Source organism: Vombatus ursinus, unplaced genomic scaffold (genome assembly GCF_900497805.2).
Source record: "Vombatus ursinus unplaced genomic scaffold, bare-nosed wombat genome assembly UNPS02011916.1, whole genome shotgun sequence".
Classification (NCBI taxonomy): Eukaryota; Metazoa; Chordata; class Mammalia; order Diprotodontia; family Vombatidae; genus Vombatus; species Vombatus ursinus.
In genome coordinates, this window is record NW_020951694.1 from 3,227,261 (window position 1) to 3,253,527 (window position 26,267).

The 26,267-nt window shown below is 39.1% G+C and overlaps 2 protein-coding genes across 4 annotated transcripts in view; one reads left to right on the forward strand and one right to left on the reverse strand.

Annotated features, from left to right (window-relative positions):
• CFAP52 (cilia and flagella associated protein 52) overlaps positions 1-18,967 on the reverse strand; it is a 63,631-nt gene extending 44,664 nt beyond the window's left edge. For 2 of the 3 annotated variants that reach the window (XM_027857216.1, XM_027857218.1), the window contains exons 1-3: positions 18,870-18,967; positions 11,337-11,536; positions 7,379-7,515 (exon numbers count right to left, since the gene is read on the reverse strand). In XM_027857216.1, coding sequence (XP_027713017.1) covers positions 7,379-7,515; positions 11,337-11,536; positions 18,870-18,942 — 410 coding nt within the window. In that variant the 5' untranslated portion in view covers positions 18,943-18,967. The remainder of the gene's footprint in view (positions 1-7,378; positions 7,516-11,336; positions 11,537-18,869) is intronic. The other variant, XM_027857217.1, reaches the window with a different exon arrangement.
• A 3,913-nt stretch (positions 18,968-22,880) lies between these two features.
• STX8 (syntaxin 8) overlaps positions 22,881-26,267 on the forward strand; it is a 272,706-nt gene continuing 269,319 nt past the window's right edge. The window contains exon 1 of the mRNA XM_027857160.1: positions 22,881-22,985. Within this exon, the coding sequence (XP_027712961.1) occupies positions 22,969-22,985 (17 nt within the window). The 5' untranslated portion in view covers positions 22,881-22,968. The remainder of the gene's footprint in view (positions 22,986-26,267) is intronic.

The following is a 26,267-nucleotide window of genomic DNA, read 5'->3' on the forward strand; positions in this document are numbered from 1 at the left end:
TGTATTTGTGTCCTCAGTGTCTAGCATAGTAACTGGCACATGCCTAACATTTCATAAATGTGTGTTGAGTGATCTCTGATTATTGAGAGGCCTGCTGGATGAAGATCTGGTCTTTAAGTCAGGAAGGCCAGCCTCTGACACACACACTGGCGGTGGGACCCTGCGAGAGTTACTTAACCCATCAGGCCTCTAGGTGATTCTTTATAATAATAAATTATCTTTATAATCACAAATTACAGAGAAGGGGTGGGCCTGCATTTATAAACGAAGTTTCCTTACCTGGGAGTGCCCTATGCCAAGGAAATCACAGGTCCAGTTCTCATGCCTATGTAGTGTTAGTACAAAATGAGGCATTAAACCAAGATTGCTCAGAAACATACTTTTGAACTGAAAGAGCATATTAAGAAGTGACTGAGTCCTTTGAAAGTAAAGATTGCTTACATCTAAAAGCAGTTTGCACTTGGCATAGAGCTTTCATACATATTATCCAACAAATAACTGCAACAAGCATTTATTAATCACTTACTAGGTGCTTTTAATGACAGAGTTGATCCAGGCCTAGCTTTAAAGGAACTTAAATAAATAACTCCAGCATTTTGAGGACTATTTTTCTGTCAGGGTATTTTTAAAAAGAGCAATGTTACTATTTTTGGTGTAGGAAAACTAGCCCTCCGCCATTCTGCTGCAGGGGATCCTTATTGCCTGCAGGACAAAAGGCAAACTCCGATGTTTGGCATTTAAATGTCTTTAAAACCTGACTCTAAGGTGCCTTTCAAGGCTTATTATCCCCCTTCATACGCTATGTAATCCAGAAGAATGGGCCTCCTATTACGGAGGACAGTTGTACTGTTCCCATGAATGACATTCCCTTGTATGTCTTTGCACATTCATGAGTAAGATGCACTCTCTCCTCACTGTTGCTTCTTACTATCCCCGCCCCCCCCGCCCCCAGCTCAGCTTGAGCCGCTTCTCCATAAGGTCTTTAGTGATCCTGCTCAGCAGCTAGCCACACACAAAAATGCTTTGTACAGGTTTTATACTTAGTTATCTATGAACCTCTTCTCTCCTTAGTAGCCCCTTGAAAAGGATTGTTTTATTCTTGTCTTTTTATCCCAAGCACAGGGCCTAGCTATGGGTACCTAATAAATGACTGTTGATTGACCGGTGGCTGAATTTAATTGTGAGGCTGATAGTGCAAATATTAGTTGTTTTCTTTTCCAGGGGAGGAAACCGAAGCTCAGAAAGGTAAAGGAGCTTGTCCACCTCATGGCAGCTAGTGAATGACAGAGCCAGGAGGAGAGCGTGGGTTTCTACAGACCCAGTTTTGTGCTCTTTTCACGACGTTCCAGCTGTCCTTATGAAGTATTGTGGAAGCAGAGAATTTCAGAGTTGGAAGGGACCTCAGTGTCCATCTAGTTCAACCCATACCTGAAAAAGAATTCCCTCTACAATATACCGGACAAGTGGTCATCCAGCCTTTGCCTGAAGGGGAAGGAAAGGGAACAAGCATTTATATAGTGCCTATTAAACACCAGGTGCTTTTTTTTTTTTTTTTAACAAATCTTATCTCATTTGATCCTCACAACAATCCGTGATATGGGTGCTATTTTTATCTCCATTTTATAGTTGAGGAAACTGAGGTAAATAAAGGTCAAATGACTTGCCCAAACTCACAGAGCTAGTAAATGTTTAAGCTATATTTGAACTCCTCTTCTTTCCTCTTGGCCTAAGACCTCCAATGAGGGGGAGTCTACCACTTCCCAAGGTAGCCCGTTCTATGTTGGAACAGTTCTCAAATTTTCCTAACATTAAGCCTAAATTCACCTCTTTACAATTTCCAATAAAGATTCTTAAGACTCTGGGAAACAACAAGTCTAATTCCTTATTCAAATGACAGTCCTATTGTCAATAAAGATATTGATTAAAAAAAACCCATCAGAATTATATACTCAAATAAGTGCTGTCCTTCAAAGTAGTGACCCTTAAATGTTATACACATATTCTAATAATGAATCCATTGTTCAAAATATTTTTTCAACTCTTATTTTTTCTTAAGAACCAATTTATAAGAAATGGGAAGAGTCAGGGAGAGGAGATGCACCAGGGAAGCCAGAACATGTCCCACAAATGAGCCTAAAGCTGAACAGCAACACAGGTTGGGGGTGCTACAAGGCATTAGGAGATCTAGCAATCAGAGACCTGAAGCCAGATCCCAGCCTGTCAGATCCTGGCCTGTCAGAACAGAAGCAGTGACAGAACCAGCTCTGTTAGATTGCTACAAAGGGACTCAGGGCTGTCACTGACAGACTCCTTGAAACACTGGGATCCACAGCAGGGGACAAGACCACCTCAACACCTAGGTGGGCTTGACACTTTGATGCTGACAATTTGATTTTCCTCTTCCTTTTAAAAATTGTTTATTTGTATTTATATTAAAATTTACATTATTTATTTATGTGTTTCTGTATTTTTAAGAAAATGGCTTCTAGTTTTATTTATCAAGTCAATGTTAATTTTGTTAATCTTCATTTTCAGAATTTCTCTTTTTTGGTGTTGTGTTGCATTTTTTTAAATGGTTGTTTTTCTAGTTGTTTGCTTTGGTTTGGTTGGACTTTCAAACGCTCCTGACAAAAAGACAAGAGAAGAATGGAAATTTTGAAATGCAAACACAGAAGTCAAAAGAAACCCAGAAAGGTAAATATATAAAGAGCTAAATTATGAAGTGCTTACATCCTACTATTGTAGGATTAGAATCAAGTGTCCCTTCAGAATTCTAAAATCTTCAAGGGACACAGAGGAAATTAAATAAGATAAACAAAGGGCCTGGGTGTGATTTTGTTCTGTTTTGGTGGTTTTAAGAGAGTAAAGAAAAGACAAGGAGAAAAGGAAGAAATGAGGAAGAAGAGAGAGGACCTTAATATTTCACATAAGTGGGGTGCATGAGATGAAGAGGATGTAACATGGAAAAATGAGTAGGGGAAGTGGGTATCTCATGACCTTACTCTTATTTGAATCAATTAAAGTAGGGTTAAGCACACATATGAGGATTTGGTGTAAAATACATTAAACTTAATGAGGCTAGAGATAGGAATAAAGAAATAGGAAAGGAAATTGGACAGGCAGGGAAGGAATACAAGCAAAGTAAATTTCAAGAATTCTTATAAGCTAGAAATGACAAAGTTTGGCAACTGACAATGTGATGGGGAAGGAAGAAGCAGTTGTTAAAGATGCTCCAAGATTATGAGGATATAAATTTGGAAGATGATGATGCCCTTAACAGAAATATAGAAATTGGGGGAAAGAGAGGGATGTTTTGGTCTCTGGTGAATTAATGAATTCATGCAGAATTTTTGGGGGGAGAAAAGACCTGTGATTTCATCAGTATAGGGGACTCCCTGGTGGGAGAACTCCCTCTAGCGATGCAGATCAGTAACCATTCCACAAATTAGTCTAAGAGAGTTACTGAGGCGCTGAGAAGTCAGGTGACTTGCCCAGGATCACACTACCAATATGTGCCACAGGAAGATTTGAACCCATATTTTCCTGATTCGGAGGGCAACTCCTCTCCACTACAGCAGTAGTTTACAAATTAGGATCCATAAGATGATCCACTCACATACAGTGGATTCCATTTATTATTTATCTAAAAAACCTAATTAAGGTTTACTAATATTTAATGTATGGGTTGACATTGGCATGTCTACTTGGTCTTATATGTCAGAAGGTTATATGTAACATCGTTCATGATGTATCCAGAGTGGAGAGTTGGAATTCCTTTGCTTTTTTCATATTAGAACATATTTTAGTTTATGTATGCCAGATTAAATGAATGTATGCATTTTGTGGACCTTACCCTATGAGTACCACATTTCACTGCATAATCATTGCAGATTTTATGCCAAAAGGGGGGGTGGGACCACTATGTGAAGCTTTTAAAAAATTGTGCTGGTATTAAAAGTTAAAAATCATTAATCATTAAAAATGATTAAAAATCATTTATTACTAAACTGTTTTTAGTGCAAGATTAGGATGCACAGAATACTTGTGAATATATATTAAAATTGGATACTGACAATGCGCAATTCTAGTCTTGCAGCTTGCAATGTATAAGAGATAAATGCATATCCATTTGCCACTGGTAAATACATTGCTGCTCTGTATACCATTTAAATGGCAGGACAAACAAAATCATACCATGTGACAATTACGTGATGAAAGACTACAAACCATTTTTGGACTGAAAACAAGGTGCGACAATTATGTGATGGCGACATTTATGCGTCAAAATATGGTATATTGTACCTCAAGACCTCAGGATATTAGCTAATATAAAATGACACTATTGTAATTAGCAAGATTTTAAAAACTAAGCCTTTATCGTTGAAAGATGATAATGTGTCATTCCTGCATACTTTAAAAACTTGGAAACAGAATTTTCTAACATGCTTAAAACCAAATGAAAAGCTTTAATGGGTTTTGAAAAACATGATTAAAAATATAAAAATTCAATACCTTTTGATTGATTTGCAAAAAAATAATTGATTTCAAGGAATATACAAATTTACTAGTTAAATTTCAGGGAAAAAAAAACCCTTTACCTACTTGATAGATAGGGATGTTTATCATGAAGACCAGCCAATATGTGAAGCTGGAGGAAATAGTACAGCCCAGCTCTCCCCCATAACTACTCCACAAAGATCTAGCAAACACATCAGACCAAGTCCTGATCAGGAAATCCAAGAAAAAAATCAGAGTTATTTTCCCAGCCCAGGTCAGCGTAGGGAAAAAAACATAGAGGCTTGTGAACACTGGGGATGCAAGAAGCTATATCATAGATAATAGTCTAGCACAGGGCCTAGACACAGTTTGCACCAGGGCAAGAAGTCACAGATGAAGAGCATAAAGTAGCCCGCCTTTGTTCAGGGAAAAGGATGTGGTACTAGCTGATCTCTCTGTAGCACATATCCCAGAATGGGGTCATAGACCGAGGGACAGCAGAGGGGAGGACCTGTGCCTATGGGTGGTGATGCTGCGCAAGGAGTGGTCATGGGCCATAGGCAACGTACCAGAGCAAGAAGCAAGCACAGAAGTGATCAGCAGCTGTGTGTCTAACCCTAGACCAGAATAGTATCTCAGATCCAGCCCCAACCCAGCCTGAAGTCTATAGAGGAATAACAGGGCAGAAAACCAGGCCAGAGGAGAGCATATAGCTCTGTAACACTAAACCTGTACCCCAGTCCAACTGGCAGATAGCAACTGGTTCCAGCAGCAGTCTACTGGAGCTGCAACCAGGAACAAATGTTCAGACCAAAACACAGGATAAATTTTTTTCAGAGTTCAGACTATGAGGGAAGCATTCAGAATTCACCTCAGATTAGATTGCTTTGAGAATGGTGAAATCTTGCAACTCCCCAGCTTGAGTTGTCCCTGGGATCCTCGAATAACACAATACTCAATACCTGAGAAAGCAGCAAGAGAAACCAAGAGGATATAAAATAGAACCAAGTATTTCTAGACATTCCTTTCAGAAGTGAACAGAGCCTGGCCCTAACACAAAGTCTGAAGTCAAGAAATAGGGCTCAAAGGATGAACAAATAATAATAAAAAAAAGAATCCAACCATAAAATGCTATTATGTTGACAGGGATGCTCAAACCCAAAAGAAGGGAATGATTCCAAAACATACAAGTAAAGCCTCAGAGAAAAACACAACTGCGGCACAAGTTCAATTAAAATTCCTAGAAGAAATGAAGAATTTAAATAAAGAATTGGAAAATTATTTTATATATGAAATGAGAATGCTAAAGGAAAGAATTAGAGAAGAAATGAGAACTATGGAAAAAAGAATTGGAAAGAGAATTAACAACATGGCACAAGAGCTACAAAATCTTATCTAAGCAACAGATTTCTTGGAAATGAGACCAAATAGAAATTAATGAACCCGTGAGGCAACAAGAAAAAAATAAATGAAAATGCAAGGTAACTCATAGCAGAAATAATTGCCCTGGAAAAAAAGATCAAGTACAGAGAAGATAAGAATCATTGTATTACCTGAAAGCCATGACCCCCTAGGGCAAATCCCCCCCCAAAAAAGAAAGCCTTGACATATTATTTTAAGAAATCATAAAAGAGGGGCAGCTAGGTGGCGCAGTGGATAGAGCACCGGCCCTGAAGTCAGGAGGACCTGAGTTCAAATCTGCCCTCAGACCAAACACTTGACACTTACTAGCTGTGTGACCCTGGGCAAGTCACTTAACCCCAATTGCCTAAAAAAAAACAAACCAAAAACTCATAAAAGAAACTGCCCAAATCTCTTAGAACTAGAAGGTGAAATAAAATAAAAAGAATCCACCATCCATCTCCTGAAAGACTCCCTAAAATAAAAACTCCCAGAAACATTCTAGCCAAAATCCAAAGCTTCCAAGCAAAAGAAAAAAAAAAATACTGCAAGCAGATAGGAACCACAGTCAAGATCACACGTGATTTCTCAGCCACCACTACAAAAAGAGTAGAAAGCTTGGACTATATTCCAAAAGACAAAACACACAGACTTACAATTGAGAATAACTTACCCAGAAAAACAAAGTATAATGCTATAGAGAGAAAATGGAAATTTAATGAAATAGAGAATTTCCAAACATTACTGATTAGACAACCATAGTAAGTATCAAGTATAAATGGAAACTTTGAAATATAAATACAGGAGTCAAGACAAGTAAAAAAGCTAAATATGAGAAAATAATCATAAGAGATTAAGCAAGGATGAATTGTTACACTCTAATATGGGGAATATCAGGGTAGCCAGGTGGCACAGTGGATAGAGTGGCCTGGCCTGGAGTCAGGAACACTCATCTTTCTGAATTCAAATGTGGGTATACTTTATAATGTATTTAGTGCACAACAGTGCATACATATAATTTAAAAATAAACATGTATTATATAACCTATATCAAATTGCTTTCCTCTTCAATGAGGGGAGAGGGGAGAAAATTTGGGACTCAAAATTTTTTGAAAATAAATGTTAAAAATTAGTTTTGCCTGTACTTGGGGAAAAATAAAATATTAAATTATAAAAAAATATGTGTCTTGGTGGAACTCCATCACATGAAACTGCCTCTCATTGAGTTAATTTTTCATTTTCATGTGTTCTATTCAACCAATTAAGTTCTGCCGCATCAAATAGATTACATATATCTAAGGGGAAAGAATCACATACTTTTATTACTTTTGTGTCCCTTTCAGTATCTGATAAAGGGTTTTGCATACAGAAAACACTTAACTATAAATTTGGTTACTCCCTCAGAAACTCCACATTCCACGAATTTCATCACTTAGAAGTTGAGGGGAAAAAAACAAATACATATTTTTAAACTTATTACCTTCCATCATCTGGACCTCCTAATGACACCAGGTATTTGCTGTTTGGAGAAAAAGCCAAAGCTTCAATTTTGCCCTTGTGAAGTGATAATCGAGCAATCAGCTCCTTCTTTGCATAATCCCACAAAATGACATCTGCCTATAAGTGAGAAAAACATATGATATATATACATATATTTCAGGGTAACAACAATCATCACTATGAAGATAGCTACCTTTTAAAATGGTAAAACAAAATAGGAACTTGGCAGGGCAATTTCTCACTAGCTTAACTCTTAAACCAATTTTCTTGACCTTAGATCATGTCATTTAAAAATGAAATCAATGAAACAACTTTTTTTCCAAAATAAAGTCCCAATTCCCTTCAAGTAATTCTAGCTTTAATCCCATACCTCAAAAAATATCTTGATATTATAAAGGACCTTATCAATTTGGGTCCTCCCTTTAGTGGTATCAATGGTGGCCTTGTTGTTCTGTGGGATTCTTCACGTAAATTTCCCACATTAGTCCCCCTATATTAAGGCCCTCTTTCCAGATCTCTCAAAATTACCAATGATGAATTTGTACTCTACATCTCTTATCCTCCATTCTTTATTTTTTTCTTTTCTGAGGTAATAGAGGTTAAGTGACTTGCCCAGGGTCACATAACTAGTAAGTGTCAAGTGTCTGAGGTCACATTTGAACTTAGGTCCTCCTCACTCCAGGACCAGTGTTCTATCCACTATGCCATCTAGCTGCCCCCTTATCCTTCATTATGACTCACTTATTTCTTCTGTTCATGCATAACTTTAATATCTTTAATGCTTCTTTTTGAGTACAATTCATCACTGGTAATATGCTGCAATCTATTTACATATACTATTATTTCTTCATTGACCTTTGGATGACCCTCAATTTTGATATTTTCTTTTTAAAGATTTGTTATTTCATGACTTAAGCCATATAGTATCGTTCGAGTACTACTGGTGTTCAAAAAATAAGTTATTTTTGTTTCAGAGAGAAGCCTGGTGTTGTCGTTGGACCAACTTTTATTAAGGGATTGTGGATCACAACAGAATCTGAAATGTTCTGGATTTTGAGGCAATCAGCATATCATCATCCATAACAGGAACATTTGCAGGACCTTATCATCTACAGGCAATCATTCTTTCATTTGGACTCGGTGTTAGACATCCTCCATGACAGTGGTAAGCTCCTTTGATGAACATAGCCATCTTTGTTTTATGTCTCAACTGCTATTAATAATTATGAAATCAACAAAATTATTTCATCTTCCAAGGAATCTTATAGGATTTTAACATATGCATGAGAGGCACTCTAATGGAGGGAATCCTTTAAAGCTGCATTTTGCTCTATCAACTCATATGCTTTTAAAAAATAATCACTAATTAGGGTGGACTAGCTTAATTGGATCCCACTTCAAACTTTCTATTAATTTATTTTTCCTTCTCCATAAAATTTTGCTGATGAATTTATGTTCTAAAGCTTCATTGTCCCAAACTGTCTCTCTGCATATATCAATAAAAATTATTTTGCTAAACTTCCTTAGGAAATAGTGATAATCCATGTTTATGTCTATTCCTTTGTCCATTTTTTAAGGAGGTATCAATATGCTGTCTGAATAGAACAGATTGGAAATACTTTACTTATACTTCTCATTTTCTTCTTTATTATACTGCAATTTCATATTAATTTTTATCTTTGCCTTAATAAATCAATGATCTGATTGCACACAGGTAATTAGTTAAGAAATTACTTTCACACATTGTCATATTCAATTAATAAGAGATTAATTTTGCTGAGTTGCCCTTTTTCCTCTTTTCTATTCTTTTTTTATACTTTTTAAATAAAAGATAGCTCTTAGAGGAGAGGGAGAGAAATATTTGAAAATGAAGGTGAGGTAGGTATCAATAGATATCAATAGTTTTTTAAAAATTTTAAATAAATGACTTCCACATGACACTCGTCATTTTTATTAAGATACAATCAATTTAATTTTTGCATAATGTTATTCGATGTTTGCTATATTCAGAGCCTCTCCACACTTTTCTTGAAGAATTCATGATGTATAGGTGTAAGACTTCTGGATATTCTACACACTGTTAGCATCTTTCATTTCTTGATCCTAAATTGTATTTTCTGACATTCTTTACCACCATCTAACCATGCTCATCTCGGCAGAGAGTAATAAATCTATGATGAATTAATCTGGAGTAGTATTTTTATTTCATATTAGCTTATTTGTACATATTTGTTGTTCTTGTCTTTCCTAATAGATTGTGAGCTCCTTGAGGGTAGTGACTATCTTTTGCATTTTTTGTTTCCCCAATGCGTAGCATAGTGCCTGGCACATAGTAGGCACTTAACAAATGCTTATTGACTGACTGACTATTGAGTTCTTCACAAATGTTCTGTCTCTTTATCTTCTATAACACATGTTGACACATAAACTGATTATTTTCATTGTGGTACTTTTGCTTATACACATTATGATCAATTCAAGACAAAATGACTAAGTGGCTCAAGAAATTATTTTTTCTTGTTGAAATTGGGCACATGATAGAAGGAACTCTGATAACTCTTTGATTTGCATCTCTAAGTCAAATATTAGCCATCCTTTCATTTAGCTGCAACTTTCTCGAGTTGGATTTAACTTGTTTTAATACTATTAAAATGGATGTGATTCAGTTCCTCCATAGTATGTCAATTAGTTGGTTATTGGACAAGGTTCTCACATTTAGAATATCATCAGCTTAGTTAATGTTTAGAGCTGGTCTCAAAACTGTTGCTCATAGCACCTTTTACTCCCTTTTCACCTGTAGGCAATCAATACAGAAAGAAAATGGGGCTACAAAGGACTGAGAGTCATCTTGCATTTTTCTTTGTTTTATAGGTTGCCATGGTCCAAGAATTTGTCACTTAGTAGCTAGTGATGAGCCCCTCAGTATTTAGCACATATAGTTGGTCACCAGGACCATACTGAAAGACTTTTCAGCATGGGAGACCCCACCAAAGTTTGTGCTACCCTAGGATCATCTTTAAGAGTCATCTCCATGCCATGATGAGTCACTGGAATAGGGCTTTCATACTTCCATAATCAACAACTATATATGTATACAGGTATGTACACATATATAGTTTATACATATGTACATATATTGTTATTGTTCAGTCATTCAGTCATGCCTGACTCTATATGACTTTGTCCGTGGCATTTTCTTGGCAAATACTGGTGTGGTTTGCTGTTTTCTTCTCTGGTTCATTTTACAGATGAGGAAGCTGAGGCAAAGAGGGTAAAGTGACTTGTCCAGGTCATATAGCTAATAAGTGTCTGAGGCTGGATTTGAATTCAGGAAGAGGAGTCTTCCTGACTCCAGGCCCAGCGCTTCAGCCACTGCACCATCTAGCTGCCTGTACACACACACACACACACACACACTACACATGTAATATATACATATAACATATATATGTGTATATATGTATGTATTATGTATATATGTATGTGTATGTAATTAAAATCAAAGACTACATGGCTCACTAGCCCACCGAGAATTCAGTCAGAAAGTCAGGCAAAAGGAAGGAGCAAAAGAGAAAGATCCATTGCACAATTTAATTTCTTCAGTACCAAACCTAGGATCTAGAAAAACTGCTCACTCCTTCTAGCAACTGACTACCCTAGGTAAGAAGCCTTTCTGTGAGAATTATCCTAAATGAATAAAGAAGTAAATAATGAAGCACTGTAGTATAGGATAAAGAACGCTGGCTCCTGGGTCACAGAACCTGAGTTCAAATGTTGCCTTTGATGCTTACTACTTTATGACCTTGGATAAGTCACTTAAACTCTCTGGACTTCAGTTTCCTCATCTCAAAGTGAGACGATTAGACTAAATGACACTTAAGGTCCCTTCCAGTTCCAGAACTATGATGTTATGCATGTATTATCCTTAAATTATTCACCTTGAACCCCATAAAGGTAACTTGTCCAGAAGCAACATATGCGCCATTTGAGGAGATAGTGACACAGGAGACATTATTGCCATGTCCATGTAGAAAATACTGCTTATTTGTGTTTATTGACTCAATAAGGACTGTGCAACCCAAAGGATAGACTAAGTGTTCCTGATCAGGATGGCATATCAGACCACCAGGAACATGTCCTAGAAGAAGCAAAAGAAAAAAAGGAGTCAGTTGCAGAAGTGGCTGCTATTGCATAATTACATAATAAATATAAATGGAACTGGTGGCCAGTGGCTATTGAGAGTATATTGCATGACTTTTCTGAGGCAACTACTTTAAGACAACCTCCAAATGACCAAGAATTGGGAGTGATGCTCCTGTTTCACTGGCAGAAGTGATTCTATGGTACTCAAAAAGCTTTTAGCAATAACACAAATCTTGATCTTTCTGATGATCATGGACCTTGAGTGCCTTGAGTAATTGTATACAAGGTCAGTTCCAGAAAAAAAAAATTGTCTTGTAGGTGAAATTTGACTTCAGTTAAGCTTCCTTTTGCCCCCAACACCCTCTCGCTATAAATTTACCTATTAGTGTCAATTTCAGTGTTTCCTAGGACTTTCACCTGTGATACTGACACACTGGCCATCAGTCCAAGACCAAAGAACCTCTAGAGTAGGGTAAGGGGTTCTTAATCTTTTCTGTGCCACAGACCCCATTAGCAATCTGGTAAAGCCTTTAGACAACCCTTCTCAGAATGTTTTTAAATGCTTAAAATACATCAGATTACAAAGGTAATCAATTATATTGAAATACTGTTATCAAAATATTTTTTTAAAACAAGTTCACTCATCCCAGGTTAAGTGCTTCTGTTTTTTCTTGAACCATTCCCTAAAGCTGGGGAAAATAATCTACTCAACTATGGAATGATCCCTGGGAAGCCAGGCTCCAGGACTCCACTGACCATAACTTGACCATCAGGTAAGATTTGATATCTCATCACTATATGCATATCTTCTTTCCATGATTTCTATCATGCTCAGGGACTGAAAATCAATTAACGCTGTCACTGATACTATGAAAAGGATAACAATCTGCCATTCTATAACTCAGCTCAGAATCCTTATGATTGAAAGTCTCAGGAGACTTGGGCCAAAGTTCCCTTCACTGGACACCACTCCCTATTCCTTCATATGTATCCATATTAGCCCCATACTTCATAGGCACTGGGTCCCTATCCCAGTCTACCCTACCTTTCTAATGTGTCTACTGGAATCCAGATTCTATTGTAAACAAATTTTATGTTAGACCTGTTCTTTTCCCCTTCCTTCTATCTCTTTGCAATCATGGAAATCTGGCTCCCTCCTCCCACCCTATTACCTAGAAGATATTGCACTCCTAGCCACATTCTCCATAACTGTATGTATATTCACTCATGCTTCGCATATGGGTATGCTTCTTTCCCTTCACCAATACCTGTAGATACTCCATCATCAATACTCAACCCACCATCAAGACTTAACAGTCTTTCCTTTTAGATTCACTTAAATTAAATACCTATTTTGTGCTAGACCTTACTTAAGGCACTGGGTATACAAAAGCAAAAATGAAACAGTTCTTGCTTTCAAGGAACTAACCTCTTATGGAAAGAGAAAATATTACATATGTAAGCATGTTTATAGCCAAACTATAAAGGACTTCAAATACCAAACAGAGTTTATGTTTGGTCCTAGAGGTAATAGGAAGCCACTGGAGTTAATTAAGCAGGTTAATAATAAAGTCAGTCCTTTACTTCAGGAAAATCTTTACATCCAGCTCATAAAGACCCTCCTTTCTCAAGGAGCCCAGTACCTGACTTACAATCTTCCACACAAAGGCATGATAATACCCTGGATCTCAAAATCTGGGCAAGTCACTTAACCTCTCTCAGTCTCAGTTTTCTCTTCTGTAAAATGAGATGGAAATGTTGCAATGGCCTCTGATACACTTTCCAGCTCTATATCTATGATCTTATGTTCTACCTCTACTATCAATAATTCTGATATTCCTCTATCTATAATCTTCTATCCTTCCTTCTCTCCCTTCTAGAATTTGTTCCTCAGCTCCCAGTTCATTGCCCTTGTTCTGACTTCATTTTCTTCCCTTCAAAAATCTTAGCCCTATAATAAATCGGTTCAACTTTACACTATACTCTACCATTGGGTCCCTTGTCTCCATGCTGTACTGCTGCTCGTCCCTTTCCAACCTCCTCCCCAACCTTTTGCCCCAATTTCTTCAGTCACCTTAGCATCATCCTCTGGTATCCAGCAACACTGGCCTTCTTGCTGTTCCTCCCACCAGACATTTCATCTCCTAACTCCATGCATTTTCACTGGCTGTCCCCTGTGTCTGGAATTCTCTCCATCTTCACCTCTGTTTCCTGCCTTCCCAGGCTTCCCTCAAGTCTCAGCTAAAGTCCCACCTTCTATAGGAAACCTTTTCTGATCCCCTTTAATGCTAGTGCCTTCCCTCTCCCTAATCATCTCCAATTTATTTTGTACATAGCATTTTTTGCATGTTAAAGCAAGACTGTTTTTTAATGTGCTTAGTGCTTAGCAGAGTTCCTGGCACATGGCAGGCACTTAACAAACTTTTACTGACTGACTAATCACCTTATTATTATAAATAATAATAGCCCACATTTACATAGTGCTTTAAATTTTGTAAAGCGTTTTACATATACTGTCTCATTTGATCCTCACAACAGCTTTGTAAGGGAGGCCCTATTATCATCATCCCCATTTTACAGATAAGGAAACTGAAACAAAGACCCTGAGCTGTCTCAGATCACATGGCATTTAAGCATCTGAGGCAGGATTTTTGAATCCAAGTTATCCTGACACTAGGTTCCATCTATGTCTATTCTGCCACCCTACTTTTCTCAGTACTTATCCTTCTTGATCCCTCTGAAGCCTGTGGCACTATTAACCTCTCCCTCTGCCTAGATGTCCTCCACTTTTGGGATTTTCGTGACACTGTCTTTCCTGATTGTCCTCCGACCCGTCTCATCACTCCTTTGGCTCTTATAAGTATCTTCATCCCTCCATGCCGGGTCTGACTTGGGTCCTTTTCTCTTCTCTCTGGTGTTGTAATTTCATCAGTTACCATGGGTTCAAATAATCTCTATATTCCTAAATCTATATGTCCAGGCATCATCTCTCCGCTGAGTTCTGCATTCCTAACTGCCTGCTGGACATCTTCACCTACCTATTCCACAGAATAGAGTAGGTGTTTGAGACTCAATGCATCCAAAATGGTTCATTGTCTTTCTCTTCATATCCACCCCTCCTCCTAATTTACCTGTTTTTGTCCAGGGCATAATTATTCTCCTAATCACCTAAGTTTCCAAAATAAAATTCATCATCAACTGTTTCCTCTCCTACCTCTCACATTCAATTAGTTGCCAAGTCACTGATTCCATCTCTACAATGTATCTCAAGTATTCCTTGTCTCCACTCATCCGTCCATCACTGTACTTCAGTGTTCTATCACGTCTTGACTGAACTATTACAATAAATCTCCTCATTGCTCTTCCTGCCTCCAATCTCTTCCATCTCCAATCAATACTCAACATCACTACCAGATTGATATTCCTAAAGCACAGATCTGACCATGTCGTTACCATGCTTAACAAGCTCCTGTGGTTATTCCTCTAAGATAGAATATAAATTCCTCCATTTGACTTTTTTAAATTCATTTTGTAAATTAATTAACTTATTTTTAGTTTTCAATAATCACTTTCATAAGCTTTTGAGTTTTAAATTTTCTCTCCCTCCCTCCCTACCTCCTTTCTCAAGAGGCATGCAATCTGAATAGGCTCAGCATATACATTCCTATGAAACACATTTTCTTTCTTTCTTTCTTTCTTTTTTGGCTAGGCAATGGGGTTAAGTGACTTGCCTAGGGTCACACAGCTAGTGTCAAGTGTCTGAACTTGATTTGAACTCAAGTCCTCCTGACTCCAGGGTCGGTGCTCCATCCACTGCGCCACCTATTGCCTACTATTAGACATATTTTCACATTAGTCATGTTGTAAAGAAGAATTAGAACCAATAGGAGGAACCACAAGAAAGAAGAAACAAAACAAAACAGGAAAAAAAAAGAGCAAATAGAATGCTTCCATCTGCATTCAAACTCCATAGCTCTTTCTTTGGATGTGAATAGCATTTTCCATCATGAGATTTCTGGAGATGTCTTAGATCCTTGCATTGCTGAGAAGAGCTAAGTCTATCAAAGTTAGTCATAGCACAATGTGGCTGTTACTGTATACAATGTTCTTGTGGTTCTGCTCACTTCACTCAGCATCAGTCCATACAATTCTTTCCAAGTTTTTCTAAAGTCCACTTCCTCATCATTTCTTATAGCACAATAGTATTCCATTACATTCATACACCACAACTTGTTCAGCCATTCCCCAATTGATGGGCATCCCCTCAATTTCCACTTCTTTGCCACCACAGAAAGAGCTGCTATAAATATTTTTGTACATGTGGATCTTTTTCCCATTTATATGATCTCTTTGGGATACAGCCCAAGAAGTGCTATTGCTGAGCCAAAGGGTATGCACATTTTTATAATCCTTTGGGCACAGTTCCAAATTGCTCTCCAGAATGGTTGGATCAGTTCACAACTCCACCAACAATGCATTAATGTTCCAATTTTCCCACATCTTCTGCAACATTTATCATTTTCCTGTTTTGTCATGTTACCCAATCTGATAGGTGTGATGTGGTACCTCAGAGTTGTTTTAATTTGCATTTCTCTAATCAATAGTGATTTAGAGCATTTTTTTCATATGACTATAGATAGCTTTAATGTCTTCATCTGAAAACTGCCTATTCACATCTTTTGACCATTTCTCAATTGGGTAATGATTTGTATTCTTTTGTTTGTTTGTTTGTTTTACTAGGTAATGGGGTTAAGTGACTTGCCCAGGATCACATAGCTAGTAAGTGTCAAGTGTCTGAGGCTGATTTTGAACTCAGGGCCTCCTGACTCCAGGACCGGTCCTCTATCCACTGAATGACTTGTATTCTTATAAATTTGATTTAGTTCTCTATATATTTTAGAAATGAGGCCCTTATCAGAGACACTGGTTGTAAAATTTCTTCCCCAGTTTTTCTGCTTCCCTACTAATCTTGGTTGCATTGGCTTTGCTTGTTGCAAAAACTTTTCAATTTAATGTAATCAAAATGATCCGTTTTGCATTTCATAATGTTCTCTATCTCTTGTTTGGTCATAAATTCTTCTGGTCTCCATAAATCTGAGAGGTAAACTATTCCTTGTTCTTCCAGTTTGCTTATAGTATCAGCCTTTATATCTAAATTGTGTACCCATTTTGACTTTATTTTGGTTCTATTTGGTTTTTAAAGTCCTTCCCAATCTGGCAGTAGCCTAGCATTCCAAGTTTACTGCCCATTATCCTTCTTCTTACATTCTGGACAAACCAGCTTCTTGCTGTTCCTTATACAAAATATTCCATTTCTAGTCAGCAAGGTGGCACAGTGGATAGAGCTCTGAGCTTGGAGTCAGGTCAGGAAGACCTGAGTTTAAATCTAGCCTCATACACTTATTAGCTATGTCACCCTGGACAAATCACTTACCCTCTGTTTCTCTGTATGTTTTCTCAACTGTAAAATGGGGATAATAATAGCACGTATCTTGCAAAGCGAAATAATATCTGTAAAATGCTTAACACAGTGCCTGGCACATAGTAGAAGGAGCTATATAAATACTTTTTTTCCCCTTTTCCACAGTTCCCTTTGCCTAGATTATACTCCCTCATCTCTGCTTCACAGAATTCCTAACCATCCTTCTAAGATCAGCTCAAGTGCCACCTCCTATAGGAAGCCTATTCTGATTCTTGAACCTAAGTTCTAGGTGCTAAAGAAGACAAAAAGTTTAAAAAACCCCCCCAAACCACCAAATCATGGTCATATGCCCTCATGAACCTTACAGTCTAATAGAAACATATAGACAATTTTAATATACTACATTAGAAAGGTTCAATGTACATTTGAACTTCAAATAGATAGACTAGTTAATGTATTTCAGTTATTTCAATGAGAAATTCCATTAAAACATCCAGAGTCAATGAAAAAATATTTCTCCAGCATTAAACTCTATAGTGCTTAGTGTTGCTATTCCCTCTAAAGCCTTCTAATATATAAAGTCCAAACCCTTCAGCATAGTTTTCAAGAATTTCTACTATTCAGTCCCATATAGTTTTGCAACCTTATTCCGCATTTTCCAGTCACAGGAAGTGACTTCCTAGTCAGGAAGACCTAGGTTCAAATCCTGCCTCTGACACATACTTGCTTTGTGACCACTGGCAGTGCATTTAACCTTGCAGTTCCCCCACCCCCACCCCCAACTCCCCCAGGCAACTCTAAGAATTAGATGGCATGGAGGATAGATTGCTGGATCTGGAGTCAGGAAGACCTGACTTCAGATATATAGCCTCAGACACTTCTTAGCTGTGTAACCCTGGACATCATCGTAAAGAGCTTTGCAAACCTTAGAGCACTATGTAAGTGTTAGCTATTATCATCATTATCATTCTAAGACTTTAAATTACATAGCAATAGTCTATCTGCATTTGTGGAAAGAATTTCCAAGCCAGCAGCCCACAATACAGCACACAGATCTGAACCAAAAAAAGAAACACCAAAAAACTTGCACGGAGGAAAGCACTTTAGGAAACTAAAAATTACAAGCACGGCATTATTACTACTTAGTTTAAAGTCTTCAGTATTGGAATTATTCCATTGAGTCTGACAACAAAGACCCCCTCCAGATGAAAAATACAAATTACCTGCCCTTATTCCAGCCTTCTTTACACCCCCCCCCCCACTCCATTCTCCTCACCCACAATCAAATTAGCTAGTTACCATGCTCAGCACTTTGGAAGGCAGAGAAAATAGACTAGATGAGTTAACAGCACAGTAGATTTTGAATTGGGAGCAGATAGGGTCAAATACGTAGCAGTGCCCAACCCTAGTAACTGGAGGAAAAAGTATAAATGCTTTGGGTCAGAAAGGACAAGCTTCAAAGGTAGAGGGCTGACGTTCGGGACTCCCAAACTGGAGAAGGTGCTTTAGAACAACTTCACCTATTACAAGGTCTTAATGATTTTAGCCCTCTCTATCCACCATCCTTGTAGCTAGTCCTCCGCTCCTCTTTATCTATCCGTTCCCCTCAGATCAATCAATCAGAGTTGGACTCCAGGGCTAAAGTCTGGGGCAAAAGGCAAAACGCAGGTAGGGCGCAAACTATTCTATATCTCAAATCCTCCATTTGCCACCGCAACCCTACGCCCATAGGTTTCTAGGCCACATAGGATCACCGAATTTTAAGAGTAAAGGATGTTAGAGCTGGAAGGGTCCTTAGAAATTATAAACCCAATACCCATTTTACAGAGTAGGGGCCACTGTGGCGAAGTGACTTTCTTAACATCCCTGCAACTGAGCCGGATAAGCATCTCTCTTCGTGCCTCACCATTGAAGCCGATCACTGCTTCAAGCTCCAGTCCAAGTACTTCAGACTCTGGCAGAGTCTCGGAATCCGCCATCACCGCAACACCACTAGCCTCTACTTAGCTGAGACTCACTGCCAGAGCACCGCGTCCCTCTGTCGCCATGGCAACGAACCTGCACCTGCGCTTGCGTACAAACCAGCGCCTCCAACCACTAGGCGGCTCGCATCTCTTCCACACCTGCAGATCTCAGGCCCTCTGCTTCATGAAAGGACTCATTCATCCTTGTGACAAGGAGTCAATCACAGTCCAGCCTAATTTTCGAATTTTTTTCCCAATTAGAAATTTTAACCTTCATTTTTTTTTTTTTTTTACAAATTTGAGTTCCAAATTCTCTCTGACCCTTCCTTTTCCTCCCCCATTATTGTGAAGGCAAGCAATTTGATAAAGATTATACATTTGCAGGCATGCAAAACATATTTCTACATTAGTCATTTTGTGAAAGAAAACACAGACAAAAAAAAACGCAAGAAAAATAAAGAACGTTAAAAAAAAAGTATGCTTCGATCTGCATTCAGATTCCATCAGTTCTTTTTCTGGAGGTGGATAGCATTTTTATTATAGGTTCTTCAGAATTATCCTGGATCTTTGTATTGCTGGGAATAGCTAAGTCATTCACAGTTGAACATTGTACAATATTCCTATTACTGTGTACAATGTTTTTCTGGTTCTGCTCACTTCACTTTGCAAAGTGAATCCTGCTCATCATTTCTTATTGCACAATAGTATTCCATCACAACTTGTTCCAACCATTTTCCAATTGATGGGTGTCTCCTCAACTTCCAATTCTTTGCCACCACAAAAAAAGCTGCTGTAAATATTTTTGTGCATGTAGGGAAAATTGACCATTTTAAAGCCAGGATTACACCCTAGAACTTGGGAATAACATCTGCCCTCTGAAGATGTAACCCAAAACCCAGTTTGTAAATGCAAGGCAAGTTGAGGGAATGATAGTAAGAGTGAGCTACTATGTCCACTCTCGGAAGTAGACCTAGAATTCTGATAACTTTTTGTTCATTATTATGGTTGCTTGGACCTTTTTGAAGTGGTCAACCCCTGTAGGAACCTCTGAGTTTTGGCTTAGTCTTCTGGTACCTTGACTTAGCTTTTGGTTTCTTCTCCTTCTCAGTCTCCTCTTTTTAGAGTCTTGACCCCAGAGTCTCCTACTAGTCATGGTTCACTGGCCCTGAGCATTAGGATGGCCCTGTCTCTCTATCTCTGTCTGTGGCTAAGGTGTAGGCTGCTCATGCACTGGGCTGCCCCATCTGCTCTGGCTCTGGATTGGGCTGTCTGGACCTTGATCTGCTAGAGTACTGGTTTGGCTCTGTTCTGTACTATAGAACAGTAGGAGAGGGCTGCCTGGGCTTGGTGCTTCCTCGGTTCTGATCTCATCCAAAGTCCGGAAAGGGCTCAGGCATTGGTTATCTGACTCAATGTTGCCAGGGTACTTGGCTGGCCCTATCCTTTGCTATGAGATGAGCTGCCTGGGCACTGTGCTACCTGGGTATTACATTGCTCAGGCATTGATGTGATCCTGTCTCCTGCATGATGGGCTCCATAGGAGGCTGCCTGGATGCTGTCCTTCTGTGGCTCCAGGCTGCTTGTGTGCTGTATCTTGTGACTCTTCTGGTTTACCTCTGCTCAGCATTGAGATCTGTCTGGTCTTCTTGTGCAGTTTTGGAGAGGATGGAGTGGTTTATAAAGCCATTTCTCTTAGCTTTCCTTTATCATTGTTCTATTTCACTTTTATAGCTTTACTAGAGTGTTTATGGGAATGTAGGTTCCCTATGGCCATCTCCCTCTGTTGCCATCTAAGCTGGCTATATAATTTTCAACAGCATAACAAATGTTGGTGGGTTACATAGAGCATGCTTATATATTTTGCGCCTGGTTTCTGACTTTCCGACCATATGGAAACTTGGGAGAAGCTGATTCCTGGCCAAGGAAGAATAAGAGGATTATGTGATGACCAAAATTTGATTGCACAGATGGAAAGACTGATAATTTATGAGTTGCTAAGCCAGACCTGAGTAAATGTACGAAAAGTATGGCCCAGTCCTTCATCTTTTTATTTTCTTTTCAGCTTTGAGGAAGCAAGATTGATTTGAAGAAAAAGTTCAAATCCTCTAGACCGTTATAATAAGTTCAAGAAGTTCTCTGACCAAGGGGCCTAGACTGAGACTGAATTAGGGCTTTGCTCTTTCTACCAAAACTCTTCCTTCTCAGGGTGTTAGCTATCTCTTCTCCAGGCACTCAGCTCTCTGATTCTGTCCATTCCAGTATTTTTATTCAGGCCCCGGAGGATGTGACCAAATGCTTCGGCTAAACTAAAAAGATTTCCTGTTGCACCTAGGGAAGTATGTAGGAGTTTTTCACCCAGTGAAGATGGAGTTATGTTTTCACTTGAACAATGTGTGAATGTGAACATAGTTGGTAAATGTTTTGTACATGAGACACTTTTAAGTTTAATCTTCATTATTAACCTTTTTCTCCAACACTCTCTTCAGTCTAAATAATCAACAAAACAATAAATCAAGCCCTGATTTGTAGCGTTTCCAAAGTGTAAGTGCTTACATTGAAAATGTGGGTATGACCAAGTGCTTCACCTAATCTAAAGAGAATTCCTATTGCATATAGGGCTATATCCAAGCTTTGTTGGTGCTTAGTGAACTAAGGAGATAAGTTCTCACTTTTGATAAATGTATCAGGCATGAGTGGTCAAGATGTATTCTCACCTGATTAAACTTCTATCTTCCTCCTAGTGGGGGTGAGGTAGTTGTTATCTCCCAGCTTAATGACCTTCACCTTTACAGCTGATTGATTTTATTACAAATATAAAAATAAGAACATTATATTGGTTGATGAGTGTGCTACATTTTCATTGTATATTTAAGATTTTTTGTGTTGTTCTAAAATTGTAATATAATGCTTAATTCTATTTGACCAAAATATGGGCTAAAATGATTTTTCATAGATTTGACTTATGCTGTGGGAGTGGTGATAATCTGTTTGGAAACCACCTCTTAGAGAGTTCCAGGGGTCACTGAAAGGTTAAAGGTTATAATCTTAACTAGTCTTTAGGTCACAGCTAGTGCTTATCCAAATATCTTCCTTTTGCTGAGGTCTGCTTTCCATTCACTTCTCCTTCTCCTTTCCCCTCCTCCATTTTTTGCTCTTTAAATTTTATTTTACATTTCATAGACTTAGAGATTTGGAGTTGGAAAGGCCTTTTCAGGTTTTCCCTTCAAATTTTGTCTTTTCACAGATAAGAAAACAGGCACTTAGAGGTTAAGTGACTTGCCCAGGGTCATGTAACACAGCTAGTAACCATCTGAAGGAGGCTTTGAATAAATAATAATAATAATATCTAACATTTATATAGCACCTACTTACAATGTGCCAGGCACTGTGCTATAAGTGCTTTACAATTATCATCTCATTTTATCCTCACAATAACCCCGGGAGGTAGATGCTATTATTTCCTCCCATTTTACAGATTAGGTAACTAAGTTCAGCGACTTGCCCCTGTCACACTGCTAATATGTGCCTGAGGGTGAATTTGAACTCAGAGCCTGGTTCTGGGCCCAGCGCTCTAGCCACTGCGTCACCTAGAGGCCCAGGTTTCCTTAATTACCACTCTGAGGCCTTTCCACTTCCTTTTTTTTTTTTTTTAAATTCCCCTTCCTGCTCGTGTAGTATAAAGGACAATAGATTTCATATTTTGAACCCCAGCTCCACCACTTTAAAACTGAGAACTTGGACAAAACACTTCCCCTTTCTGGACATCAGTCTTCTCATCCCCAGCACGAGGGAGCCATGATTTCTTAGGGCCCTTCCTTGCAGGCACTTCTCTATCCCAGGTCCTTTCTATTCACCTTCCCCGCTCCCAGCCCCGCCCCGCCCCGCCCCGCCCCGCCCCGCCCCCTTGTGGCGCCTCTAGCTAGACACACTCTCGCTTCCTCTCCGAGCTGCGGCTGCGATCGTCGGTGACTGAGCCATTTGGTCTGCCGTAGTCCGCGGCGGCCACCCGGAAGTTTTGCGGGAAGCAGCAGAGGCAGCGTCATGGCGCCGGACCCCTGGTGAGGACCGGGCTGAGGGTCCCAAGGCAGGCTCCTGGGGGGCAGGCGTGGGGTGGGAGGGCCGGGGCGGGAGGAGGACGCTCCCGCTGTGGCGGCTGGGCTGGAGCCGGGCGAGCGGCATCCTCCTCGGAGGAAGAGGGAGGAGGAGCGGGGAGCCGGCGAAGGCTCCCGAGAGAGAGAGAGTGTGTGTGTGTGTGTGTGTGTGTGTGTGTGTGTGTGTTGTGTGTGTGTGTGTGTGTTGTGTGTGTGTGTGTGTGTTTCCTACAGTTCAGCCGGTCGGCGACGCAGAGGAGGAATAGTAACAATGGTAATAATAATAGTACACGTATATAGCGCTTGCTGTGTGCCAGGCACTGTTCTAAGCTCTTTGCAATGATCTCATTTGCTTCTCACTACCGCGGTGAGGGAGTCAGGGGAGGGAGTGTTAGCATTATTATTATTCCCATTTTACATTTGAGAAAACTGAGGCAAACAGAGGTTTAGTGACTTGCCTAGAGTCACACAGCTAGTACGTGGCTGATTAGAACTCGGGTCTCCTGGACCTCCATGCCCTGGGCTGCATCTGCTGAGGCCACCTAGCTCTGGGTTCGAGTTTTTGTGGTCTTGGGGATGACCTTTTCATGGATAAGTGACCACTGATGAGAACAGCCCCCCAGCACTCCTTCATCTTAGCTCTCCTGCCCGGCTTTCGGAGGGCCCTTTGTAATCTGATTTTATTCACATGCGCTCTGAATTATTACGGTAATGTTCGGTGGCCCCTTGATATGCTTTGCTCCTTCATTTAATCGACAAGTCAATCAAATAACATTTTTTTCAGGCCTGTTCTATGCCAGACACTGTGCTATGCACTGGTGATGATACAAAGACCAAAATGGAAACAGTCCTGGCTCTCAAGGAGCTTACATTCCAAGGGAGGACACAAAATATACATATATAGGTGTAGGCAAAACATATAAGTCATGTTCATAGATTTACAGCTAGAAAGCCTAGTCCAACCCTTTCATTTTATAGATGAAGAAACTGGTCCAGGAAAATGAAGTGATTTGCCCCAGGTCACACAGATAGTAAATAGTAGGAATGGCATTTGACAAAGGTCTTCTGACTCCAAATCCAGAACTCTTTCTGCTCCCTCTGCAAATCCAATACACAGTAAACTTAGAGACGAAGGCTGTAGTAGTAGGACCAGGAAAGGACTCATCCAGAAAGTAGTTCTTGATCTGAGTCTTGAAGGAAGTCAAGGATTCAGAGGTGTGACTGTTTAGTCTTCCAGGTGTGGGGGACAATGGCTGCAGTGATAAAAGTGAGAAGGCCTCGCTGGGATAATTGACTATAACATGATCAGAAACAGGTAAATACAGGATACAAAGACAAATGCATATATGCACGTATAGGCAAAAACCAAATTGCTTCGTATTTTACCACTTCTCCCTTCCTTCCTATACCTTGAACTCCCCTAAAAAGTAAAAAAAGAACATATAATAGGTGCACAAAACTAGAGTTTGAAACTGAATAAGACACTTATTAAAAACCCACTAGGTTGGCATTCCCACAGGCCTGGAACAGCAGAAGTTCTTAATGAATCCTAGACCTAGAGGGCTGAGAATGAAGATGGTCAGGTATCCCATTTCTGACTCGGGGACTTAAAAATCATCTGCTTTTTGCAATCCTACAGGGGAAAGATGAGAGCCCACCAGTCAGTGGGATAAGAATGGAAGGAAAGGAGGCTAGGGCTAGTTTGAGCATTTCACTCCACTAACCTAACAAACTACAAAGGAGATGGGGTAGATGGGAGATCATTTCTAAGCATTCATTCAGTAAACACCTATTAAACATTCATTAAGCACCTATTTTGTGCAAGATACAGGACTCATCAAAAGTGACGTACAGAAAGAGTGGTAGCCCATGGGAAAGGAAGATAGATGAAAAGAGAACAACTTTGCAAGGAAGTTTTTTAGTCTTTAAGTATTTGTAAGGCACAATGTTAGGCAAGATGGAAAGATAAATAAAACTGGGTCCCTGATCTTAAGCAACATAAAATGTAGGGAGAAAGAAAATATATATGAATAGATGTAATTCAACAGACATACACAGTCCATATAGCCAAGACGCTGGGGGCACAGATTTTAAAAACAATAGTGTTCCTGTTGTTGAAGAGCTTATGTGGGGAATTGGGGGCAGAGAAGAATAGGAAGTGGATTATGATGTATAGCAGAGAAGTATACTATAAGGTAGGGAATGATGAAAACCAATAGTTCCACACAGTGTGCTCTAGAAATATTGAGGTTAAGTTCAGGGTAATTAAGTGTGTCTTGTACAGCAGTATCTATAATAATTTGAGGACCAGCCTATCTATGGAGAGATTAATCATGAAAAGATTGGCCAACAGGTAGTGAAATTTTTTTTTGCCTATGCTAACCTGTGAAATGGACAGGTACATAATGGCCCCCAGTCTTGTGTAACCCTAGTTTAGATTATTCAGTGATGGAAAAGGGGTAGGAAGTGCTAGGAATCATATACTTTTCAAACTATGTAATAGTAATAGTTAATATTTAAAAAGCACTTTAAGGTTTACAAAACACTTTATTTGATCCTCACAATCACCCTATGGAGGTAGGTTCTATTACTATCTCCATTTTTCAGATGAGGAAACTGAGGCTGAGAGACTAAATAATGTGTTTAGCTTCAAATAGCTAGTAAACATTTGAGCCAGAATTGAAACTCATTTTTTTCTGATTCCAACTCTGCACAATTGCCTTGGCTGTCCCACATACCTAGAATGTACTCCCTTCTTACCTCTACTTCAAAGTCCAGCTCTTTTAAGATACAGTTCAGGTACCATCTTCTGCATGAAGCCTTTCCTGATCGCAAATATTAATATTTTTCCTCCCAAACCTTGTATTTAACTACTTTGTGTATATTTTGTATTCACTTTTATTTATGCTGTGTATATATTTTTATATATGTACTTGTCTCCCCATTAGAATGTGAACTCCTTGTGAGTAGAGATTGTCCGTTTCACTGTTACAATACAGTGCCTGGCACATAGTAGGCACTTAATAAATGTTGATTTGATTGATCTAAGTCTGGCTCTCTATCCACTACATGCTTAGCTACTAATACAAACATCATCATGTGTGATTTTTCATCCAATGAACAAGAGTTTACCCTCTACCAGAGGAGGGGAACTACGTATTATCAGGAAGGTCTCCAATATGTTGTGTAGCTTTTCTACAGAATTTGTAGAAAGACATGAACAAGATTTGTGGTATAGAGGGGTTGTGA